This window comes from Dendrobium catenatum, unplaced genomic scaffold (genome assembly GCF_001605985.2).
Source record: "Dendrobium catenatum unplaced genomic scaffold, ASM160598v2 fragScaff_scaffold_621, whole genome shotgun sequence".
Classification (NCBI taxonomy): Eukaryota; Viridiplantae; Streptophyta; class Magnoliopsida; order Asparagales; family Orchidaceae; genus Dendrobium; species Dendrobium catenatum.
The window spans coordinates 12,714,329-12,736,849 of NW_021319083.1; the positions used below are offsets into that span (position 1 = coordinate 12,714,329).

At 33.9% G+C, this 22,521-nt stretch overlaps 2 protein-coding genes across 3 annotated transcripts in view; one reads left to right on the plus strand and one right to left on the minus strand.

Annotated features, from left to right (window-relative positions):
* The first annotated feature begins 293 nt into the window (after positions 1-293).
* LOC110112467 lies at positions 294-7,667 on the plus strand. The gene is made up of 7 exons (XM_020844707.2): positions 294-582; positions 779-818; positions 1,721-1,791; positions 5,254-5,348; positions 6,471-6,538; positions 7,009-7,119; positions 7,205-7,667. Exons 1-7 carry the CDS (start codon positions 357-359, stop codon positions 7,344-7,346), a joined length of 753 nt encoding a protein of 250 aa, XP_020700366.1. The 5' UTR covers positions 294-356; the 3' UTR covers positions 7,347-7,667.
* Positions 7,668-9,820: 2,153 nt separating this feature from the next.
* The window catches only part of LOC110112469 (F-box/LRR-repeat protein 15), a 53,561-nt gene continuing 40,860 nt past the window's right edge, over positions 9,821-22,521 (minus strand). For both annotated transcript variants that reach the window (XM_020844709.2, XM_020844710.2), the window contains exons 14-16: positions 11,691-12,157; positions 11,421-11,484; positions 9,821-10,317 (exon numbers count right to left, since the gene is read on the minus strand). In XM_020844709.2, coding sequence (XP_020700368.1) covers positions 10,195-10,317; positions 11,421-11,484; positions 11,691-12,157 — 654 coding nt within the window. In that variant the 3' untranslated portion in view covers positions 9,821-10,194. The remainder of the gene's footprint in view (positions 10,318-11,420; positions 11,485-11,690; positions 12,158-22,521) is intronic.

The window sequence follows — 22,521 nt, forward strand, 5'->3', positions numbered from 1 at the left end:
CTATTTATATATCTAATACTTAAAAGATTAATATTACAAGTCTATCACTCACATACAACTTTGATATCAAATATAACAAAACTATATTTCATTCCTACCACTTATACCACCCTATAAATTTTAATATTTTATTTCATGCATCCATATTTATTATATGGGTGGTAGATATGTAATATTATTATTTTGAATGTTAAATATGTAAATAACATAAAATAGAGTGGTGTGTATGTAAATTTTCCTAATATGATGCAAGTCTCCCTAATTTCTCATTTTCTCGTATTTTTAACCCGAACTTCGTATGTTAGCGCGGATAATTCTATCCCACAGTGTATTCCGCGTCGAAGCCAGGGACTCGCATGGCTTCAGCCCTTCAAAGCGCGCGAGCTCTCTCCCATGGCAGAACCCTCCGTCACTTTGCCTCTCAAAATCTTTGCTTGATACGAAGTCATTGCCGCCTCGTAGTGATCTGCTCGTCACCATCACATTCCTCACTGTCCACCAGCCGGAGGCCACCTCCTGTTGGCCGGCGTTCCGCCGCGCTAGCCGTCCTTTTCCTCCACTGCCTTTCCGTTTCCTCTAAAAGTAGTATATCTTCCCCCTGCTTTGAATGAAAAGAAATCTCAACAGTTTACGGCTTGATTTTGAATCTTCAACCATTGCTTTAAATTTTAAACCCTTGTTTTTTTTTTCATTTCTTTTCATTCAAATTCTTAGAATCTAAAGACAGTCTAAATTAATTCTTGGTAATGTTCTCTGCTGGCTTTGTCCTTCTTTACAGGTGCAGCTGCAGGTAGCCCTTTCGACAAGTATGTTAAGAGGTGCGTACAATTTCTGTCTATCTGGTTAATTGCAATATTTTCACTAAGTTGTTTAATTCATTTGCATATGTTATGGACTATTATGTCATTACAAAATGTAAGCTATTTGATTGTGTAATCTTTAAATAATAATACTATAGATGTAAGTTAAGTTTTATTTTGATGATAGCTAGTTCTTGGTCAAATTTAATGAATAAAATATATAATGTCAAAAAGAAAAATTTACAAACATTTCATTATTTTATTAACATCTGAACCAAATATACTATACTTGATAGATAATTTTATTATGAATAACATAATTTGTTATCTAGAGAATACTAAACCAAAAATGTCTTTCTTTTAGACTGAAAGAATCCTCCAAAAATGAATATTATATTTCCTTTTGTTATCTTCTGCAGAAAATGCAGTAAATAATGGAGTATATTGTTTGTTATTTTTATTTTTTAGGGGAATCTTGTGTGGATTAAAGTCTGGTGATGGTTAACTGTTATTTGTACTGCATTTGCTAACCTTTCTCTGCACAAGCAGCTTTTTTTGCTGGATAACCTTAGGTTGTGTAAAGAAATATACAATGTGCTTGCCAAGCATCAATCAATACGTTCTGAAGCTGGGGGTTAAGAAACAGTGATGAAAATGAGGGAGAATGCCTCATTGCCTTAAATCTTATCTAAAATTAGCTAATTGCCAAATTTCCATGAGAAATTACTTCGTCTGATTTTTTTTTTCTTGGAAATTTTACTGCAAAACCTCAGTAATTTCTATCTTCTAATAGCATGAACAGTTCAAAGATTTGGAAGTGTATATTATAAATAGTGTTAATACCATAGCAGTGTATCATTTAACTATTTGCTTAGTATAGCTTATGAAACTATGTTCTCTATGCTTGTATTTTATACCAGGAAAAAGCTTGAACCATTGGAGGCATATGTACCTGCCGTTTTATTGACTGAAGAACAGTTCAAAGATTTGGGTAATGACAGTATTTCTGATTTTCTTTTCCGGAAAAAAACTCCAGAGGAAAAAACTATTTACATGCATCTGTCACAAATATTTTTGAAACATTAATGGAGAATATCTTGCTGGTAGATATCAATGACAACCTAAATTCTCCGAGATATTATATCATCAAAGAGAACATCAATCTGCATATATTAAAAGAGTTTACCAAGTTAATAATTATCTTCTTTTATTTTTTCACATCTTTGCTCATTATTGAAAGCTTGGAATAGTGTTGTAGGTTTCAATGCATCCTTTACCATAAAGGAATTGACATGTACGGTCTCTTTAATTTTTCGAGGTAGGATTTGGGACTTAGTTCAAGAGCCTCTTTAATAGCATTACCCCATGATGCTCTCTAACATGTTACTCAACTGACTTAGATTGGCCCAATTATGCTAAACAACCAAAGGTTTAGCCTACATGCCTATTTTATCTAGGTTTTAGCCCACCCTTGTCAATCCTATATAGCATTAGGCCTTAATATGTTACATGGGTTCACATGGACTCATATTTAAGGATGCATGAGATACCATAACAACTGCAAGGAGTTTACAAATGTCAAGATGCGCCACTTCATCAAGGAGAGACAATTCACCAAATTCGAATCTATCTTTGTGGCTAACCACTTCTTTGCTGGATAAGGAGGCTGCAAACACTCCTTTAGGGGATAATGAGTGTTTAATAACCCCTTTTCCCTTGAAAATATAGGATAAAGACATGATTTGGACACTATATGTTAATTTTTATATCTTGAAAATGGTGTATAAAAATTGAATAAGCAAAATATTAAGAATAATTGAAAAATAATAAGTAATTTAAATATGATTTGTGCTTAAAATGATTAATTTTAGGATGTGGAGAGTCAAGTGTTGTCGTGTTAGGCATCGAGAGAAGAGACAACAATGCTCTCAACAGTCGAGCATCATTGTTGTGTAATTGACATCAGACATTGATGTCAAGATGATGTCGGTCATTGATGTTATAAAGGTAGTAGACAAAGATGAGATGTTCAAATGGCACGTCGGTGTGATTGTGGGTGTAGAAATTGCTAGCGTCGAGCGTCAATGTCAAAAAAATGTCAGAATTTGGTGTTGACACGGTTTTGAAATTTTAATGTTCTGATGACATTAGATGTTAAGGATGCATGAGATACCATAATGACTTCAAGGAGTTTACAAATGTCAAGATGCATCACTTCATTGAGGAGAGACAACTCATCAAATCCGAACCTATCCATGTGCATCACAACTTCTTTGCTGGATAAGGAGGCTGCAAACACTCCAGCAACAACTTGATTGGTGTTACTTGAGGGTGGTGGTGGAAGGGTTTTTTGGGTGACAGTGAAATGAGTATTTAGGGTTTGGACATATTTGATACTTAAACTTCTAATCTATCAATAGACAACTTTTCTTTGAGGAAAATGAGGAGGAAGTCCAGATCAAATGTTTGAAATGTTAGTAAATTGATGATGATGTTTTTTATGGATTTTGAATCAATAGTTAAGGAATTATGATATTTTAATTTACTTGCTCACAACAAAAATTGCCTCTTTATATAGGACTTTTGGCTAGGGTATTAGAGTTATTGGGAGTTGAGCCCTTGGGAAGTTATTGGGGATGTGACCAAATATTTAGGAGAGTTTTGAAGGGGTTTGATGTGTTTTGGATTTGAGAGAAACTAAGTTTGAGGTTAGGTAGAGGAGATGATAATTGTGTTGGGAAAGAGAAGAAATGGCTAAAAAAAAGTAAAGACTAACAAAAAAACCAGAGGATCGACCACTTTCTTCACTGGAGAGTAGAGTGGTTACCAAACATTTTCACACAAAATTCACACAAGCAAAAATATTTTTTATTCAATAAATCAAAAGTGCTATACAAAGCCTTATTTATAGAACTTTTGCAAGCCTTGATAAATCTGAGAAGTTTAAGGAGCGAATTAAATATTATTACATAAATTGATGACTTATCCTATATAAAAGAAAGAAATCGGAGAAATAAAATAAATTTTAAAGCTTTGAAAAACAAAAAAAAAGGCTAAATAAGTCGAGTATAATGGTTCTGAAAATACAATTTATGAAGATTTTAACTTCTTTTATTAGTATGACCCTCCTACCCATTAAGAGACTTTAAATTTCTTTATTATTCACATAATTTAAAGAGATTATGGGTTTTTCTAGAGGTTTGCATGGAGAGTTGTGCATGATGAATGACCCAAATCCTGATGCAGATTTTAGTTGTGACATTGTTCTTGGTTTTTAACTTGGTGCTGCATCAATAGGGTCACAAGAAACTACAATGGGCTTATCATGTTGCTAAGTTGACTAGATCACATTGCAAATATGTCAATTGCAACATCAACTCTTACTTGGGTTAAATGGGCTAACCACTTCTAATTTGTCAGTTAACTACATGAAGGTTGGGAGCAACTATAGCTAGGGATAGGTGATCAGCTAGACCCGAACAAGCTGACCTAATAAATTTTTGGACTGAAGTAATAGCCTTGCCACAAAGGTTTATGTTGTCTCAAAGGTTTTTTTGAATTGAATAAATAGTGTTCTTGGGTTAGTTTGAGCCAAAATATCCCAATTTCAAACTGTCAAACCAACGGAATTAGTTACGTGTGTGTGAGGTTGATCCGACTTCACCTTAAAGCTTGATCTCATACCCAAACTCTTGATCCTATCTAATCAGCTTTGGGCAAGGCTTTTAATTCTTTTGATGAAACTTGAAATGACCTGAATTACTAGACCAACCTAGCGCTCACCTTTAGCCAGAATAAACATCATTTAGGCTACTTGACTCCATTTTGGAGGGCAACTATTTACACTAGTTGGTTGACTCCATCAGCTAAGGTAACTATTTAATCACCATATGGACAACTCCATCGTCTGGTCTGACTAACATCCAGTATGAATAAATTAGTTGGACCAACAAAATGGTATAGGTTGGTGACACCATCAACAAACTGACTACTTCCATTTCTTGTGTAAATTTGATAACGGTTATAAGAAAAGCATTTTTGCATGATTTATCCTTTATTCCATTTCCATAAAATTTCATGATTGAATACTAGAGGCACAAGTGTTGGCACAAGGCATCAACATATTTTCTACTACATACTTACAATAAGAAATTTGTCACATATAATTGGAAGGCTATTACTTCAGGCTCTTAGCTTCCATTCGCTCATTATAAATTATTTTAAAGTGCCTAGAAGCACAAGCACAATAATTTTGCTCACGATTCTTATATTCCTCAAAATTTTTTGTTAAAATATTTCATGCCATCTTGTTGTTGGTTGTACGTCTAGTGCTGTTGTTATTGCTACTTTCCCCTAATGAAATCCACATTAACTTCTTCTTAGTAAAAATCCCCGAATAAATAGAACCTTATATTATGTGCAAATGTGCCTCATAATGGGTCTTTTTGTACAGAGGATTCTTTGGATGCTGAGCAACCGAAGTATGATATAAGTAGATCTTTACTGCGTTCTGGTCCAGCTGCATCTCTTCGAGTAAATATTAGAGCTGTGAGTCCATAGATCTTTTAATGTTGCTGACAGTATTACCACCTCAATATGTTGCAAATATGTCTTCTGAAAACTGACAATGCAATCTCGAAAGCCGTAACCTTTTATGTTTGACATAACTTTGCTCCTTAGTTGCTTATTACTTGTCAATAAGTTGAGCTATTACATTTCCATATATGATATTCTTTGCTGGATAGAAAAATGGTTTCAAAGAGTTATGGTTGGGTACTTGTTCAATAACTAATCATTTGTTTTAAATCTTTATTTGTTTACCTATAGTTTGGATTTTCTATTCGTCCTAACAAGCTTTAGACAATAGTTTTGGTACTAATCCAATAAGATTAACATTTTTTTCCTTATATTACTATAGTTTTGGCATAGCATAAACACATAATCTTATTGTTGTGGCTTTTTATTGGAATTTTTCCATAATTTTGGTTATGTTTGCGCCTTAAGAATGTTGTTATGAATACTAGCATTAAGATTGCCTTAGCTTGGCATTATTTAATGCTAGAAAAGGATCAAAATGATCCCTTAGCTCTTTATGAAAGACCAAAATGATCATCAAATTTATTAAAAGTCTACTTTGGTCCCTCAACTTTTTAAAGAGGAATCAAAATAGTCCAATCACAGGACTATTTTGATTCCTTTTTAAAGACTTGAGGGATCAACATATCCTTTAATATAATTGAAAATCATTTTGATCCTTCATAAAAATTCAAAAGACCATTTTGATACTAACTCTCTTATAGAACAATTCGCGATAACAGTAAAATCCAAAGAAAATGAATTATGATTCACCCTTCAAAACAAAAAAACAAACCCCTCATAAAATAGGCACCGATTGAAGTTTCTTGTCGAGCAAGAAAGCAATACTTCTGTGTTCAAAGTTTCCTACTTCAAATCTTGACTGAAATATGTTATGTTAAATTAGAAAATCAAGAAAGAATTACTGTTGTGAAACCTATATTTAAGAACTTATTTGATAAACTTTTAGTTTTATTAATCTTTCACGCCATAAGCTAGCTGTGCACATATTCATTCAAATAATTACTATAATTAGTTGTATGCATGGGGTATCTCCATTTTCCACCTACCTCATGAAAAAATTATCAATTTTAGGTGGCGCAATATGCTGATGATGATGGCAAAGGCAAAGCAGCTTCTGATGCTGTTGACCGATGTTTGAGGTATTTATTTTCATCACTTTAGTATAAATTTGAGTTTAAGAGTTTGTGATGGCCACATCTAGTTGTAAAAGTAGTCGTGAAGTTGTAAGAAAAACAATTTTTTAAAAGATTATTATAATTTTTTACTTTTTAAAAAATCAGATAAAAATTTTCTTATTGTTGTTACCCCCATCCCGGGTTCGAATCCATTCCACTACGGTCTCGCCTCTTCAGTGGGGCAAAGCAAGTGTGGGTCTGATGCCGGTGGGTGGCCTCACTAGGTTTCGCCGAGGGATTAGTTATGCTGACAAGTGCTCCCTTGTGAGTGGCAGCGGGTAGATACCCCCGTTCCAAAAGAAAAGATTATAAACTTGTTTGAAAAACAAAACGACGAAAAAGTTGCCTCAAATAAATCCTGAATGGTGCAATGGATTCTTAATTTAATGTTAAATTCAACATAGTTCCTCTTCTTAGCTTTTGTTCTCTTACAGAGCCTTGGAGGATCTTGATTCGCTTCTGTTGCATGCATTAAGGAATGATCCAACGGCCACTATAAAATCCATGAAAATTAAAATCAATGTTGCATTGGAATCCTTGGATAGGTAATTTCATTGAAAAAATTTTACTTGAGAATGTAGAGATCATAAGAAGACATCTACTAAGCAATGGAGGTCTTTATCATTGTAGCCTCCTGCAAACAGTACCAGCTTCAGTGCTAGATAAAGGGAAGGCCATTGCTGATTCATACAGAGTTCCTTATTTACCAACTGAGGAAAAGAAGTCTGAAGAATTAGATCCAGAATTGAAAAAGTTGGAAGCAATCCTTTAAAAGCTTTTAGGCTTCGTTTGGGACAACTTTCTTTTTGCTTTTTAAAGCAAAAATTTTAATTTTTATGTTAAGAAATTTCTTTAAGAAGCAACAAGAAAACCGTCCCAAACAAAGCCTTAGTTTCATCCACATGGTACATTTCTTCGAACACTTATAAGCTTCTTAATTATAGCATTTCTTGGAACCTCTTAAATCCTTAGAATCTTTTGTGAGATTCTTAAGAAAATGAACTAAACTTTAGTTCTTTTACACCATTAACGTGATATGTAGATCCCTTATGTAAATGTTATTTCAAAACCTCATAGTTGCGCTTAATTATTCTGTGCGGGCGCCGAATATTGTCCAGAGATCAACCAGAATGCACCACATCACCCCTTCGCTCGCTACCGCGGCTCGGTACTGCTTGGTACCCCTCGGAACCATGGCTCGGTACCGCTGACTTGGCTGCACCTGATTCGCCTCCAGACGTAGAGCTACGTCCAGCCTCTGCACTGAATAATTTATCCGTACAGCAAGTCCGAATTTTTCCCAGTTTATTTATTGAAGTTCTTTTCTTTTTTTGTTTTAACTTTTATTGACGAAATTTATTATTTTCTTTGCATGTATGTGAACTCATTCATGTGCTCAATATGAGCACAAGATCATATATTTCAGTGTAGCTTAAATAAACTTGAATTGCCTAAAACTTTCTCACAATTAGGCAAAGCATGAAGTTGATAACATTACCCTACAAGAAAAATATCTCAAACGAAGCTAGAAGGAAATTTTAAAGCTCCAGGTAAGCTTTACTAGGCAAACAATTTAGCAAGCTGCTGTACTTGTTACACTTTATAATGTTTTAGGAGGATTTGCACACATAACATTTAAAATTTATTTATACAACTTTATAAAGACTTTTTTTTTTTTTTGGTTAGTTTAAAAAATAACTATTCTAAAAATTGACAACAAAAAAATTATGCCAAGCAAAACCCTAGTTACCAGCACACTATATAGTCATAAGATTGCACACTAAATAAATAAATTTCTCCTAATCTTTTAACTTTTGAGATAATTAACAAATTTAATTCAAACATACTCTCTCCCAAATTCTCGCAAAAAAAAAAAAGGTTTAAAATGCAAAATAAAATATTGTAGATTTACATATTATCATTCATCTAACAAATTTCAAGCTGAATCAAACAGGCTATATTTCTGCTAAATAATCAATTAAATTAAAATTTGAGTTTTGAACATACTTTCTGCATTATTTGTTATGATTTTTCCAGTTTTAAAAAAAAATTCAAGCAAAATTAAAAAATAATTATAACATATCAAAATTTAGAGACATTAATTGTTTTTAGCTGCAAACATTTTATAAGAAAATTATTGCATTTTTTTAGTCAAAATGATTAATAGAAAGTATATTCAATGCACAAAATATTAGCACATAATCCCCCAAAAAATTGCATGAGGTTCTTCAAAGAAACCTTCCATGCCTTGTTCTAAGAAAATTGACAAGATGCTATGGTGATCGATAGGCATAGAACTATAAGAAAAAAGAAAATCATTTAATTTGCTTAGATATTAACATAATACATTAATTATATATATTGCATTACTTTTAAAATAAATCTAATAATTTTCAAACTTATTTATATATATATTCAGATTATTCTTAAAATAAATCTAATAATTTTTAAACTTATCTTTATATAAATTGTTTTAGAATAATCTGAAAAAAAAAAAAAAAAAATTAAGCAGAATAAAGAGTGATTTTAATGAACTTCCTCTCAGTGCCAACATGGATTTATGAGGCACACTGCACATCATTTACCCCCAATTACATGCTTATATAGAATACTAGAATATGAAAGAATTTAAGAGAAAATCATAAGCTTAGGCCTCGTTTGGGAGAAAAAAGTATTCTGTCCGGACAGAATACCGAGCAATAACGAGTGTACCGAATGCAGTACCAAGTGCTGTACAAAGCACGGTACCAAGGGCCGTAGTCATGTGACACTTTGTTATTGATCTTTGGACACATTCGATGTCCATACACAATAATTACTCCATTTGGAATGTCTCTCTTACTGCTTAAAGCAATTTTTTAGTACAAAAAATTTAATTTTTAATTAAAAAATTATTTTAAGAAGAAGAAAAAAAAAAAAACAATCCCAAAAGAAACAACAACAACATCAAGCCTTTGTCCCACTACGCGGGGTTGACTATATGAATCCTTTTTCACCATTATTTTCAATTAAAAGTCAAATTCTTAGTTAAATCTAATAAAGAAAGCCATCAGTATAAAAGCTGTCTCAAACGAAACATTAAACTTCATTTGGGATGGCTTTCTTACTACTTAAAACAGCTTCTTAGTTCAAAAATTTTAAATTTTATACAAAAAAGTTGTCTTATGAAGCAATAAGAAAGCCGTCTCAAACGAGCCTTAGTTAACAAATCAAAATATAACTTAAAAAAACAGACAAATAAAACAGTGAACAACTATGCACATCACTTCTGCACTATATATAGCCAATACAACAGACAAATAAGGCTAAGTACAAGACAAACATCAGAATCTGGCCTCTACTTACAAGCACAACCACCAGTAACTATGTTATAGCACTCCTTATAATAAGCAAACCATGAAAAAAATTAACTCAAATAAAAGCTTAAAATATAGATGTAGAGAGCTGCAAACTATATGCTGATAAGTCCAGATAAGCTAGCCTGACACACATAGTATCTGTTCAAGTGAAGAAATAAATATACATCCAGAATAAGGAGTTCAAAAAAAAATTAACAAACAGCTTCAGACAGAAGGATTGATCTAACGGTGGCAAAGTTTCCAGGAAGATAAAGCCACATATTAAGTTCCAGTTATTCTTTGGAGCAATCTCACCCTTGTGGAAGAGTGGACATTAGGTGGCTCCGAGATGCAGCATCCTGATATAGCAGCTTCCACTGCTGCTTCTGATAGCATGCTACATGCCTGGATTTTTAGGTGGAAATACATTCATGACATTCAAATCTTATTAATTTATAAAGCTAATACGACAACAATAATAACATCAAGCCTTTGTCGGCCTACGTGGGGTCGGCTACATGAATCATTTTTCTCCATTGTGTCATGTTCATAGTCAAATTCTGGTTTAAATCTGATAAAGAAATATCATTTTTAATATTTTATAACCAAGTCATTTTAGGTCTACCTCTTACTTTTCGTAACATAAGTCAAATATGATACCCCTACTTTCCTAACCGGGTCATCGGAAGGCCGCCGTTTTATGTGACAAAACCATCTAAGGCGACTCTCTCTAATATTATCTTGTGCTGGCGCTACTCCAACCTTTTCACGTATATGTTCATTTTGTATCCTATTTCTAAGAGTAAACCCACTCATCCTCCTGAGCATCCTCATCTCTGCAACACCTAACTTAGTATTATGCTTCTCTTTTAATGGCCAACATTAGGCAGCATAAAGCATTGCAGGTCTCACCACCATCTTATAGAAAATTTCCTTAAGTTTGAGAGGTACTTTTCTATCACTCAACAAGCCCGATGCATTCCTCCACTTCAAACATCCAACTTGAATTCTGTTAATAATATCCCATCTATTTCACCATCATTCTGAAGAATAGATCCAAGATATCTAAAATGTGTACTCTTATGACTTGATCGCCCAAAGTCACAATCCCCTAACTAGGTCTATCACTACTAAAATTATACTCCATATATTCAATTTTAGATCTACTCAAGCGAAAATCTTTAGACTCTAAGGTTGACCTCCATAATTCAAGTTTACCTTCAACTCCCTCTCTAGTCTTATCAGCAAGAAGAATATCATCAGCAAAAAGCATACAGCAAGGTACATCTCTTGCAAATGACAAGTGAGAACATCCATGACTACAACAAAAAGATGTCTTTTTTTAAGCCACAGAATCCTTGCATTTTTCATGTGGCACAAAGGGAAACGTCGAAAATTTGACAAAAGTGAAAAACATAATAAAGTTTTGCCGGGTATTTTGATATTTGGCTGAGAATTTTAAAAGACAAAGGTAGGACGGTTAAGAGTATGTGGGGATAGGAACTTACCGAAAGTTGGAGATTGGTTAAACGCGGGCAATCAAGCTTCAAAATCTCAAGTGAGCTGCAGTTGCTGAATGATGCAAAAAGTAGAAAAACTTGAGACAATAGCAGATTTTGAAAAAACGTAGGTTATTTGATGGAAGATAACTAAAGAAATAGGAAAGCTTTCTTTCTGCTTCTTAAAGCAGCTTTTTAGTATAAAAATTTTAATTTTTGTACTAAAAATTGCTTTATGAAGAAGTAAGAAAGCCGTCCCAAACAAAGGCTATATCTGACCTCAAGTTGAGACTGCTGAGATTGGGACATGCTAGATCAACCTCTTTTAGATTTGCTGATAGGTTCAGATTTAACTTTGTTAAACGGAAGCAACAAGCCGTTGACGGTATTACAACTTTCTTAAGATATGGGCAGCCGGTACAGTTGAGAAACTCCAAAAGATGGTCCGACTTATTGCATGATATGTCACCATTTCCCAGAGGAAGCAAATTTGATAATGTAGGACCAATCTTCATACCAGTTGACTGGAATTCAGTAGAACCCCAAGCAAGTTTATGCAAACATGCACATCCATTCAGATTCACATTGACTAAATTTCTACAGTAAGCAAGAAGATCAACAATGGCAGCCTGGCCAATGGAAGAATAAGACAAATCCAGCTCGCGAAGGGCAGGTAGTGCACCTCCATTATAAAGAGCATCCAAAGAAGAATCCTCTAGGCACTTGCATGCTGAAAGTTTCAAGATCTGCGGAAAATAATCAGTTTGAATAGGAAGAGTAAAAAAAGAAGAAATGAAAACAAGAAAAAGAAAGGGAAAAAAAGAACCAAGAATGTTGTGAGCGGGTGATTCGAAAAACCATACCAAATTTTAATTATAAAAAGGAAAAACATATAGAACAATAAGAGTTTTTGTATATGAATATAAATTCATTGAAACAAGTACAAATCAACGCCATCAATGGCACCACTATTTAAATACTTTTAATGCTGTCTAATTCATTCATTTACTTTCAAGAGCTACATTAGGTTTTAGTTTCCAGTTCTTGGTAACAACTAATGTAGGCCTTCATATGGTCCAGGCTTGCTAATGCTAAGATGCACAAAATCACATGAACATTAAAAACTTCATAAATAACAACTCTTAATTTAGTCAATATTTCACTATCTTAGCTGAAAACTAAAAATACGAAGAAATTCATGAAGATGATAATTTAATAGCTTTAAAAAAAAACTAGCAAAAATTCGTAAAACAAAAGAACATACAATTGAATGAAAGTCACATAACTGCAAAAAATCTTGACGCTATCAAGTTTGAAAATTAATCAAATGCATGCAAAACAAATAAATGTTTAGCAAACAAAATAGAGTTAAAGGGAGTTGAAGAAAAATAAATAATCAAATCAAAACTCAAACTTATTAGATAGCCTCTCTCAAAATATCTATGCTTCCAGTTATTTACGGAGAAAACTTGAAGTACTTGTCCGTCCAACCAAAAATCTATTAAAAAAACACTTGATTTAGTGATTAAATGTCTCAAACTTGTATGACTTTAGAATGGTTCATTTTTCTAGAAGTTAATTTTTTAAGTTCTTGTGGAAAACCATTCACGTTTTGCACAAACAAATGCCTTATCACTTTATTTGAATCTTATATATCCAAGCTCACATCTACGTTACACTTATAATTTTCATAATTAACAATCAATTTTCCGTGAATATTTTCAGGCAAATCATGCATATATTATGCAAATGATTGCAAATTCACTAGGCCTAAATTTAATAGGAATTTCAATTAGATCTTGAAATCCCATGACTATTTCGAATGACCTCAAGCATATACATTTATTAATAGGTGAGATATATGCAAACTCAATTATAGTCAATATGAAATCCTAAATAGATGCATGAATGCTGATACAAAATCAAAATCTATAACCTAAATCTCTATTAACCACTTCAGTTTTCCCATCAAATTGTAGCTGAATAATGCATAAAGTTCACATCACTATCATATAAAATAGTTTCATATAAAACATATAATTTAACCTCCTCCTTAACATATTATTAAGCTGTATATAAGACATCAACAATCTTATTATATGAAATAAAATCAGGCATTTTAGAAAATCAATTCAACACAACAAATATAGAATCATATTTTGCTTATAGCAATCATAACATGAGAGCCATAAGAACGTAATACTATAGTAATTTCATTTTCTTCATAGATGTATAACACTCTACATTGTGATGTTATTCATACTACATTTTTTAACTTCACCTAATAATACACACACACACACACACACTTTGTCATAGCCATCATTTTCTCTCTACAAAAATGACTTACTTTACTAATTACAAAATAAGAAAACCTTTAGTTCAGATCATGCAACAACAACAACATCAAGCCTTTATCCCACTACGTGTGGTCGGCTAAATGAATCATTTTTCTCCATTGTGTCCTATTAAAAGTCAAATTCTCGTTTAAATCTAATAGAGAAAGATCATTTCTAATATTTTCTAATCAAGTCTTTTTAGATCTGCCTCTACCTTTCTTAACATAAGTTAAATTTAATACATCTACTTTCCTAACAGGGTCATCGGAAGGTTGCCAATTTATGTTGACCAAACCATCTAGGGTGACTCTCTCTAATCTTATCTTCTACTGGAGCTACTCCAACCTTTTCACATATATGCTCATTTCGTATCCTATCTCTAAGGGTAAAGCCACTCATCCACCTGAGCATTCTCATCTCTGCCACACTTAACTTAGTATTATGCTTCTCTTTTAATGGCCAACATTCGGCACCATAAAGCATTGCAGGCCTCACCACCATTGCAGGCCTCACCATGTTTAAATCATGCAACTATAAAAAAAATACAAAATAAAAAAACCTCTTAAGGATGAATCAAGGGCGCATAGACTAGTTATCATAAGATGTTCACCCATAATCATAAATCTCTTCTCAAGCATTGATAACTTAGTATTAAATGTAGTTCTTACAAGTAACATAATCACTTGTGATATAATAAAAAGCAATTACTTTGATCTTATGTAAAATAATAGCAACTCTACTTGATACATAACATCCTTATTTTTAAACCCAACGTAGTGCTTCAAAAGAAATTATATATAATCTCATATATATTAGACCAACTTAGTGCATATATGTCCTATAGTTTCTTAAGTAAATTTAGATATTTAAGTGCATAATGATCAAAATATAGTGCAAAATCTTTAATAAATAGATAATGTTACAAATATCAAAGAGCTTGCACAACTGTATAGAACTTGTTGTCATAGTTAAGTATTTCTGCATAGCTTCATTAAAATTTTCACTAAACAAGCAATAGGTTGCTTTTGACTTGAAACCCTTCAACAAATACAACTAAAGCATCAAAAGAAACCTAAAATATATTATTAAATTTTTGAGAATTTAAGCATATTTATATTTCTATCCTTCTCCTTAATTCATACTGCAATTTAAAAAGTGGCATGTGATCCTACCTATCTGTAATTCTATCATTTCAATTAAAAAAAACATCTCAATTGTACATTGGCTTTCATCAATATTAACTCACATGTTTGAATTTTAAGATAATTCAAAGAATGTTTAAAATTCTAAGAAATAGAAATCAAAGATAAAAATTGCTTTTATGCATGCATGAAGTACAGGAGTCAAGAGAATATCAAGAGTAAAGCCCAATTCTGAAGTAATCATTGCTTATAGAGTTGTCTTATCTCTAAAAATCTCCATGGAGCCTATCTTTCTCATATATATATTATTTTCCAATTATTTTGCTACCAAAACAATTCAACTGATTCAATAAATAATTTCAAATATAATTTTTAATTAAGCTATATAATTAAAATATTTTTTAAGAGATCATGTAATATAACATTTAAATTAAAATAAAATTTATTTTTTAATATAGTATTAATGGAATGCACTTTGGGCATGAACATATTTGCTAGAAACTTTAAAAGTAACATCAATAAATTTTTTCAAGCGACATGTTCAGATAGTTGGATATTAATGCCATAATACTACTAAATCCTATAATAAACCATCTATACAATATAGTCAAACAACAAAAACTTTAAATCTCATCAATATAAGCTTTGGCCAATAAAAATTTATTTTTACTTTATATGATTAATACATATTCCTTCACTAAAACTAGAAAATCTAAAAAAATACACACACACAAGATTTTACAAGACAATACTTTTTCATATTTCAAATATTACTCTTTTTAAATCCTTCAAAGATTTTTCTAAGATGAATCAAAGGACTCTCTCTAGTCTTACTATATATATATAAATTTTGCAATGAAAAGTCTAAAAACGTCATTCATAATTATCATAACATTGCTTGGCATAATATACTTAATTCAATAGGAAAAACCTACCATTGATATAATCCATCTTTATTTTTCAAGAAGGTTTTAATTCAGATCCTTCATCCATTATAACTTCATAGCAATTTTAGAAAATATAGCAACTTTGATCATCACATCAAGCATATTATTTGATCAAGGTATAGGAAATCAATATTTGACTATAATCTTATTAATTGTTCTACTGCCGATACGCCTATGTTGCACCAATACGTATATGGCGACATGAATACGACATGATACAGATATGGGACACGTCAGTTCTTAAAAAAATAGGATATGGGTACGGCGTGGACACGACATTATAATTTAAAAAAGAAAAAAAAATCAAAGCATAATATTTGAAATGACAAAAAAAAAATGAAAGCAACATCATTTGTAGCCTTGTAGCTTATAATATCAAAATAAAAGTAAGCATTAAATGTCTAGTACAAGTACTACAACAAAAATAAAAACATAAATTGTCTAGCACATGAAGTTTCAACTATTCAATAGAAGGAATGATAGGATTAGCTTCTTCAATGGTTTGTATTTGAAATTCTATATCATCTTAATATCATAGCTTCTTCCAATTCAGGCTCATCATGTGAAAGATCAGCAATTTCTAATATTCCCAAATCATCAAGAGATTCTAATCCATCTCAAGCAACACCCCACATCCTGTTATCTTCTTCCATTTAAGTAGGAGTTTTACTTGATAGAAGCCAACAATTTGTATGCACATATATTAAATCTTCAGCCTATTGTGGAGTAATTTTATTTCTCTTCATTGATTAGATGAAATAGTATGTGCTCCAATTTCTTTCACAACAAGATAAGAATGAAACTTGACCAAGCAGTTTTATGGCGATTGTTTGAAGTAGAGGTATTGAAACTCCATGTATCAACCACCATATTTTTGGATCAATTCTCCACTTATCACGCAAGGACTCTCCGTCACCAAAGTCCTCTAAATAACAAAAAAAATTAGCTAGATCTATATTAACACTTCTTCTCTCCTCCTCATTTGGATAATAATGCTTCAAACATGTCTTCCTCATATTTGAAATTTCTAAATTTTTATGTGGAGAAACTCGTTGAGGATCCTTCTGAAGCCATTCTTTACTCGCATGGCCCTTTGTTCACAGTAATATCATCACTTCGAATTGAAGAGGATGATGAAGGATATGAAGCATGGGTGCTTGGAAGATGAATCTCTTTTGGAAGCTTTTTTCTACTCCTCTGCTCGACTTCAATGATTTTCCTTTGCAATTCAGCCACTTGTGATGACCTTATCTTCGGGCATACTTTAATTCTATGACCAGCAATCTGCAACAAAAGGGCTTTCACTCTATAATATGATCATTTATATATTGCATTACAATAATTCCATTTGAATGCAATATCGCCACCCCCTTTTGAAGTTTTTCCTATTTTTGTCACATGACTCCACAAAGGTTTGTTACCGTCAATATTGGTCTTTGATGAACCAACAACAAACTCAATTCCTCCGCCACTGGAGCTCATTATCCTACAAAAGAATCGAATGATCGACACAAATTATAGGTTCAATAGTTATAACTCCAAATAGAATGCTCAAACATTATTCAACAGTTTCCCAAACTCATTTAAACTCATTTGCACCCATAACAACATTATCTAAAATAACATTTTAAAAAGCTAATGATGACTCGAAGAGGTAGCTTTAGGAACTAGGGTAGAGCAACTCCATTGAGTATGATAAAAAACAATTGAGACCTGATAGTGTATGAAACTAAGCACATAGCCAAACCACCCAAAATTTTGTTATATGTTCCTAGGAATCAAGAGCTCCTCAGTGATAGCCCATTCCTATGATAGAGGAATGCACAAGTTCTTCTTAGTTCTAACATAGAAATTCTATCTTAAAGTCACTCTACTTGAAACCATAGAAAGAGCTTCTGAAAACGGAATACCTAAATTTTGCTTAAGCCTAAAATTTATAAATGAATTTCCAAATATGAAGAATTTCTGAAAACAGAATACCTCAAATTTGCTTAAGCCCAAAATTGATGTGTTTTGTGGTCTCGCTGGTCACGAGCTGCCGCTTACCGTCTTCTTGCTTGCCTAACACACGCGGCTTCACTGCTCGCGAGGCCCGTCGATTCCTGCTCAAGAGCTTGTCACCTTCCCTCTCACACGAGAATGTCACCTTCCTTCTCGCGTAAGTCGCATGAGCCCATCGCCTTCCTGCTCGCCTAACACGCGCTCGCCTTCTGCTAGTGTAACATGCAACCACAAAACATAAATGAAATGCCCTAACTCGCGGTAATAATATCTGGGCTTCATCGATTCATGGGTCTGATACGTGTTTCCTTTTTAAATTTAATATATTTTTAATCAAATATGTCATTGTCGTATCCGACACATTGGTGTCGTATTGGACGTGTATCCGTGTCTGATACAAAGAAACCTTCATAAATAGGTGTATCAGTGCAACATAGCTATACTCATATACCAACTTCCACATTTCTTAGATGTTAACAATGTCAAAGCCTATGATGTTGTTAGGCCGGCCCTAAGGCAGGCTGAAGAGGTCCCTAGTGGACATATTCATGTCTATCGGCGGAGGCCAAAAGAGGGAGAGGGGGGGGGGGACAAGGAGAAAGAGAGAGGGGCCCACTCACTAATTAAGCCTAGCTTTGGAAGGAAAATTCAAATTAGGGGGTTTGATGCTATCAAATATTCTGTATTTTTATTTATATTGAACATTAGTATGTTTTTTAATGTTCTTTTCTTTTTTTTTAGCTATCCAATGATCATGGTAGGTTGTGCTTGGGGCTTGGTAGACCTTTGGTTTGCTGGCTCGATTGGTCCTTGGCTGCTGCTGGTTCACGGGTTGGCTTATGGTCCACGGTTTTGGAGCCTATGGTGATGTATGGAAGAGAATGGTGCTTATTTTCTAGCACATTAATGATGAGTTGAAGTTTAGTAGCTCATTAATGTTCTAAGGTAAACTCATAAGTTGGATTCATTATCGGAGTGGTCTTGCCCCTTCTCCTCCCCTTTCTTCTTTAAAATTTGTTCTTATCCCATGGGATTCCGTGGCTGTTTTTGGGCTTCCTGTGCTGGTTGTTTTTCCGTGCCATGGCTCCTTGGTTTCCCCGGTTGGCTGCTAGTTTTCCGTGCTGGGTGGCTTTTCCGTGCCTTTTGGCGCCTCGGTTCTGTGCGGGTCTCTTTGGTTCCGTGGCTGCCTCTTTGGGTCCTTGGCTGGGCTGTTTCCCGTGAAGTGTTGGGGGATTTCTGTGGTTTGTGATGCTTGGATTCCTGTGGGAATTCAATAAATTGTCTCTTTGTATTCTTCTCTCTTGCCTATAAATATAAAATGTTTTGAGATGGAGTAAGAGTTGATTATTGAGAGCAAATTTGCTATAAACCTGCGGGTTCTTGGAAAAGCTTGCGAGCTTGTTCCATTCTCCTTCTCATCTCCTCTAGGAAAGACTTGCGAGTACTTTCCACCCTTCTTCTCGGCTTCTAACCTCTTTCGTCTCTCCGCAAATTCCACTCCATTTGTATCCTTCTTCTTGAGCTTTGGTGATGTTTGTTGGCTGGTTTGGGAGAATTTGCTAGACGAGTTTAGATTGGACAATTGGACGATCTTGCAGTGGTGGACCATCGGTTTGCAAGCCTTAAGCACTCATTTTACTTAACCCACATTTCGATGCATGTGAGGAACCCGCTCTGACGGTTGTCTGAGGATAGCATTGTTTTTATTTTCTTTATTTCTTTGAATTCTCTTCTAGCTTTCTTGGTCGGATTTTGGATGTTATAGATGATTGCTACTATTTGAATCGAGTTTGGTTTAGTTTCACCCTTTTGTCTCCTTGTTTGGATTTTCCATCTACTGTGCTTACATCAGGGTTGTTTAGGGATTAAATTTTTATCATTTTGCTTTAATTAGCCTTTTGGGCTAAGGTTTGATTTTCATTTGGAATTTGAAAATTGATTTGAGATCTAAGGTTTGTCTTGTCGGCTCTAAGCTTGGCTAGAGATTTGGAGATTTGTTTCTTCCTCTCGAATTGAAGAAACTTGTATCGTGTTATATACTTTTTCTTCATTTAGTGAAATCTACTATTTCCTCTCAGATTTTTTCTTATTTTTACTATTTTTCCTTAAGATTTATGTTGTGTGGTGGCTATTTTCTCCTGAAAACAGCTATTTTTCTACTTGTGGGCTCTTATTTCCTATCAGATGCACGTGACACTTCACCTCAAAGAGGAATGCAGTATCTGACATGTATTAGACATGCATGCGTTCGACACACCTCTGATACGTGTTATACAAGCCAAAAATCTATCTGACTAAACAATATTATAAATAAATTAGACACACATGTCTGACATGTGTCTTAAATATTTTATGATTTTTTTTTAAATATAACACTTCTTGCACTTCATATTTTACTTATTAAAAAAATAGATATAAAATTTCTTATTTCGTATCCATAACCTCAAATTAATCATTCGGCTCACCCACAAAGATGGGCATCTTCAGTTTTCTCACCTTTGAATCACCCCCGTTTCCCCTAAATCCTCCATAACCTCCCATGCCTCGAAAAGGAGGTGCTCCCCAGTTGTCACGATCTTCTATTCGACGATCATAACCAACATCTTCATCAAATTCTCATCTTCTTCTTTCAAAATCAGCACCTCGGAGGTAAAAATCTCCCCTTCTCCCAACAAATTCAGCACCCCGCCTTTCGTTGCCCATACTCATCTCCTCCGTAGAAAAAGGTTCTAGAAGAGGCATTCTGTCATCTCCCTCGAGGATCTCCATTTCTGGATTCTCCCTCCCCCTCAACGGTTTCGGATTTCCCCCTCTTGCACAAGGTTTAAAATTGCGTAATTAAGCCTCGAGGCGGTCTGAGGCGTAAGCCTCACGGACATAGAATTGCGTAAATGAGAAATTAAGGGTTTTAGTAGGTAAATAATAACAATATTCTACCTTACAATAAAAACTTCTAAATGATATATGAAACTAGTGGAAAGTAAGAAAATAGATGCAATAAAATCACGTCCCAAAGTACAAAATTACAAAATATTAGTTTAACAAAACTCCCAAAGTTGAAATAGCAATGGAGTATTCATGAGCTATATATGTTGTTTGCATTTATGTATGCTTTCTTAATAATGCCCTTAACATTTTTGTATTAGCATTCTTCTTTACAATTTTCATTTTCTACTATATGTCAATGTTGCATGCATTTCTTTATGTTTTCATAACAATGACCTCGATTCTGCTTTTACATTGGTGTTTAATTTACCTTCAATTCCTAGATACTTTATTTATTGTAATGTCTAATTGTGAATACTTTATACTAGCAGAATTTAAAAGATTTTATGATTTTATCAATGCGGTGAACACCATAGCATCGTTACAGCATCCCCAACTTTGTAAGTTGCTTGGTTTCCATGCACGTGAGGGTTCTGATCAAAGAATGTTGGTCTCTGAGAGGCTCTACCATGGAAGTTTAGACCGACTGCTCTATGGGAGATCTGATGGGCCGACAATTGATTGGCCTGGACGGATAAAGCTGGCCATTTGTGCTGCACGTGGCCATTTCTGTGAGGCGTACGCCTCACTCAGAATTGCGCAATGGCGCCTCTGAGGTGCGCCTCTTCCAGGTGAGGAATTGCATAGGCCTCGAGGCGTCTTTTGGTCAAATTGCGCAAAGGCGCGCCTCAAGGCGCGCCTCTTATTGCGCAATTTTAAACAAAGCTCTTGCATGACCACCGGCGGTCTCCCTTACTTCCGATGCCGCCAGATTTTGTTGGTCTTCAAGCATCTTCTTCATCATGTCCTCCAAGGCGGCGAACCTTCCATCCTATCTTTTCATGAATGGAAGCAAATTGATTATAAAAATCAGTGGTTTTTTTCCTCAAAATCTATCTTTAGTTGACCTATTTCTCCCTCCAATACTTCAATTTTCCTTCCGGCCATTGATATCCCATAGATCGACGCGCTATAATACCAATTTGATAGGAAATAAGAGTCCACAAGCAAAAAAACTGCTGTTTTCTCCCGAAAACAGCCACCACACAACATAAATCTCAAGGAAAAACAGTAAAAACTAGGGAAAATCTAAGAGAAAATAGTATATTTCACTAAATGAAGAAAAAGTACAGCACACGGTACAAGTTCTTTCAATTCGAGAAGAAGAAACAACTCTCCAAATCTCTAGCCAAGCCTAGAGCCCACAAGACAAACCCTAGATGTCAAATCAACTTTTAAATTCCAGATGTAAAACAAACCTTAGCCCAAAAGGCTAATTAAAGCAAAAGAATAAAAGTTTAATCCCTAAACAGCCACCGAATTTGAATTTTTAGTCTTAATTAGTGAGTGTGCCCCTCTCTCTCTCTATTCCCCCCCCGCACTGGCATGAGGCTTACGCCTCACACTATATATGTTAAAACTTACATAAATCTTGAAGTAAATGCCCAACATTGGACTCTATAGGAGAGGAGGAAGGGGAGAGAGCAGTTAATCATAATGATGATTCAAATGAATAACCCCTTAGTGATGACAGTGTTGATGACTTATGAATTATTATGTGATATGTCATTGTTATTTAATATTTATTTTTGAAAATTGGAATTATATGTTAATGAAAAGAATACTGGGATTTGGGAAAGATAGAATTTTGAGTTGAACTATATTTCATGTTGTCTTATTATTGGGATATTTTGAT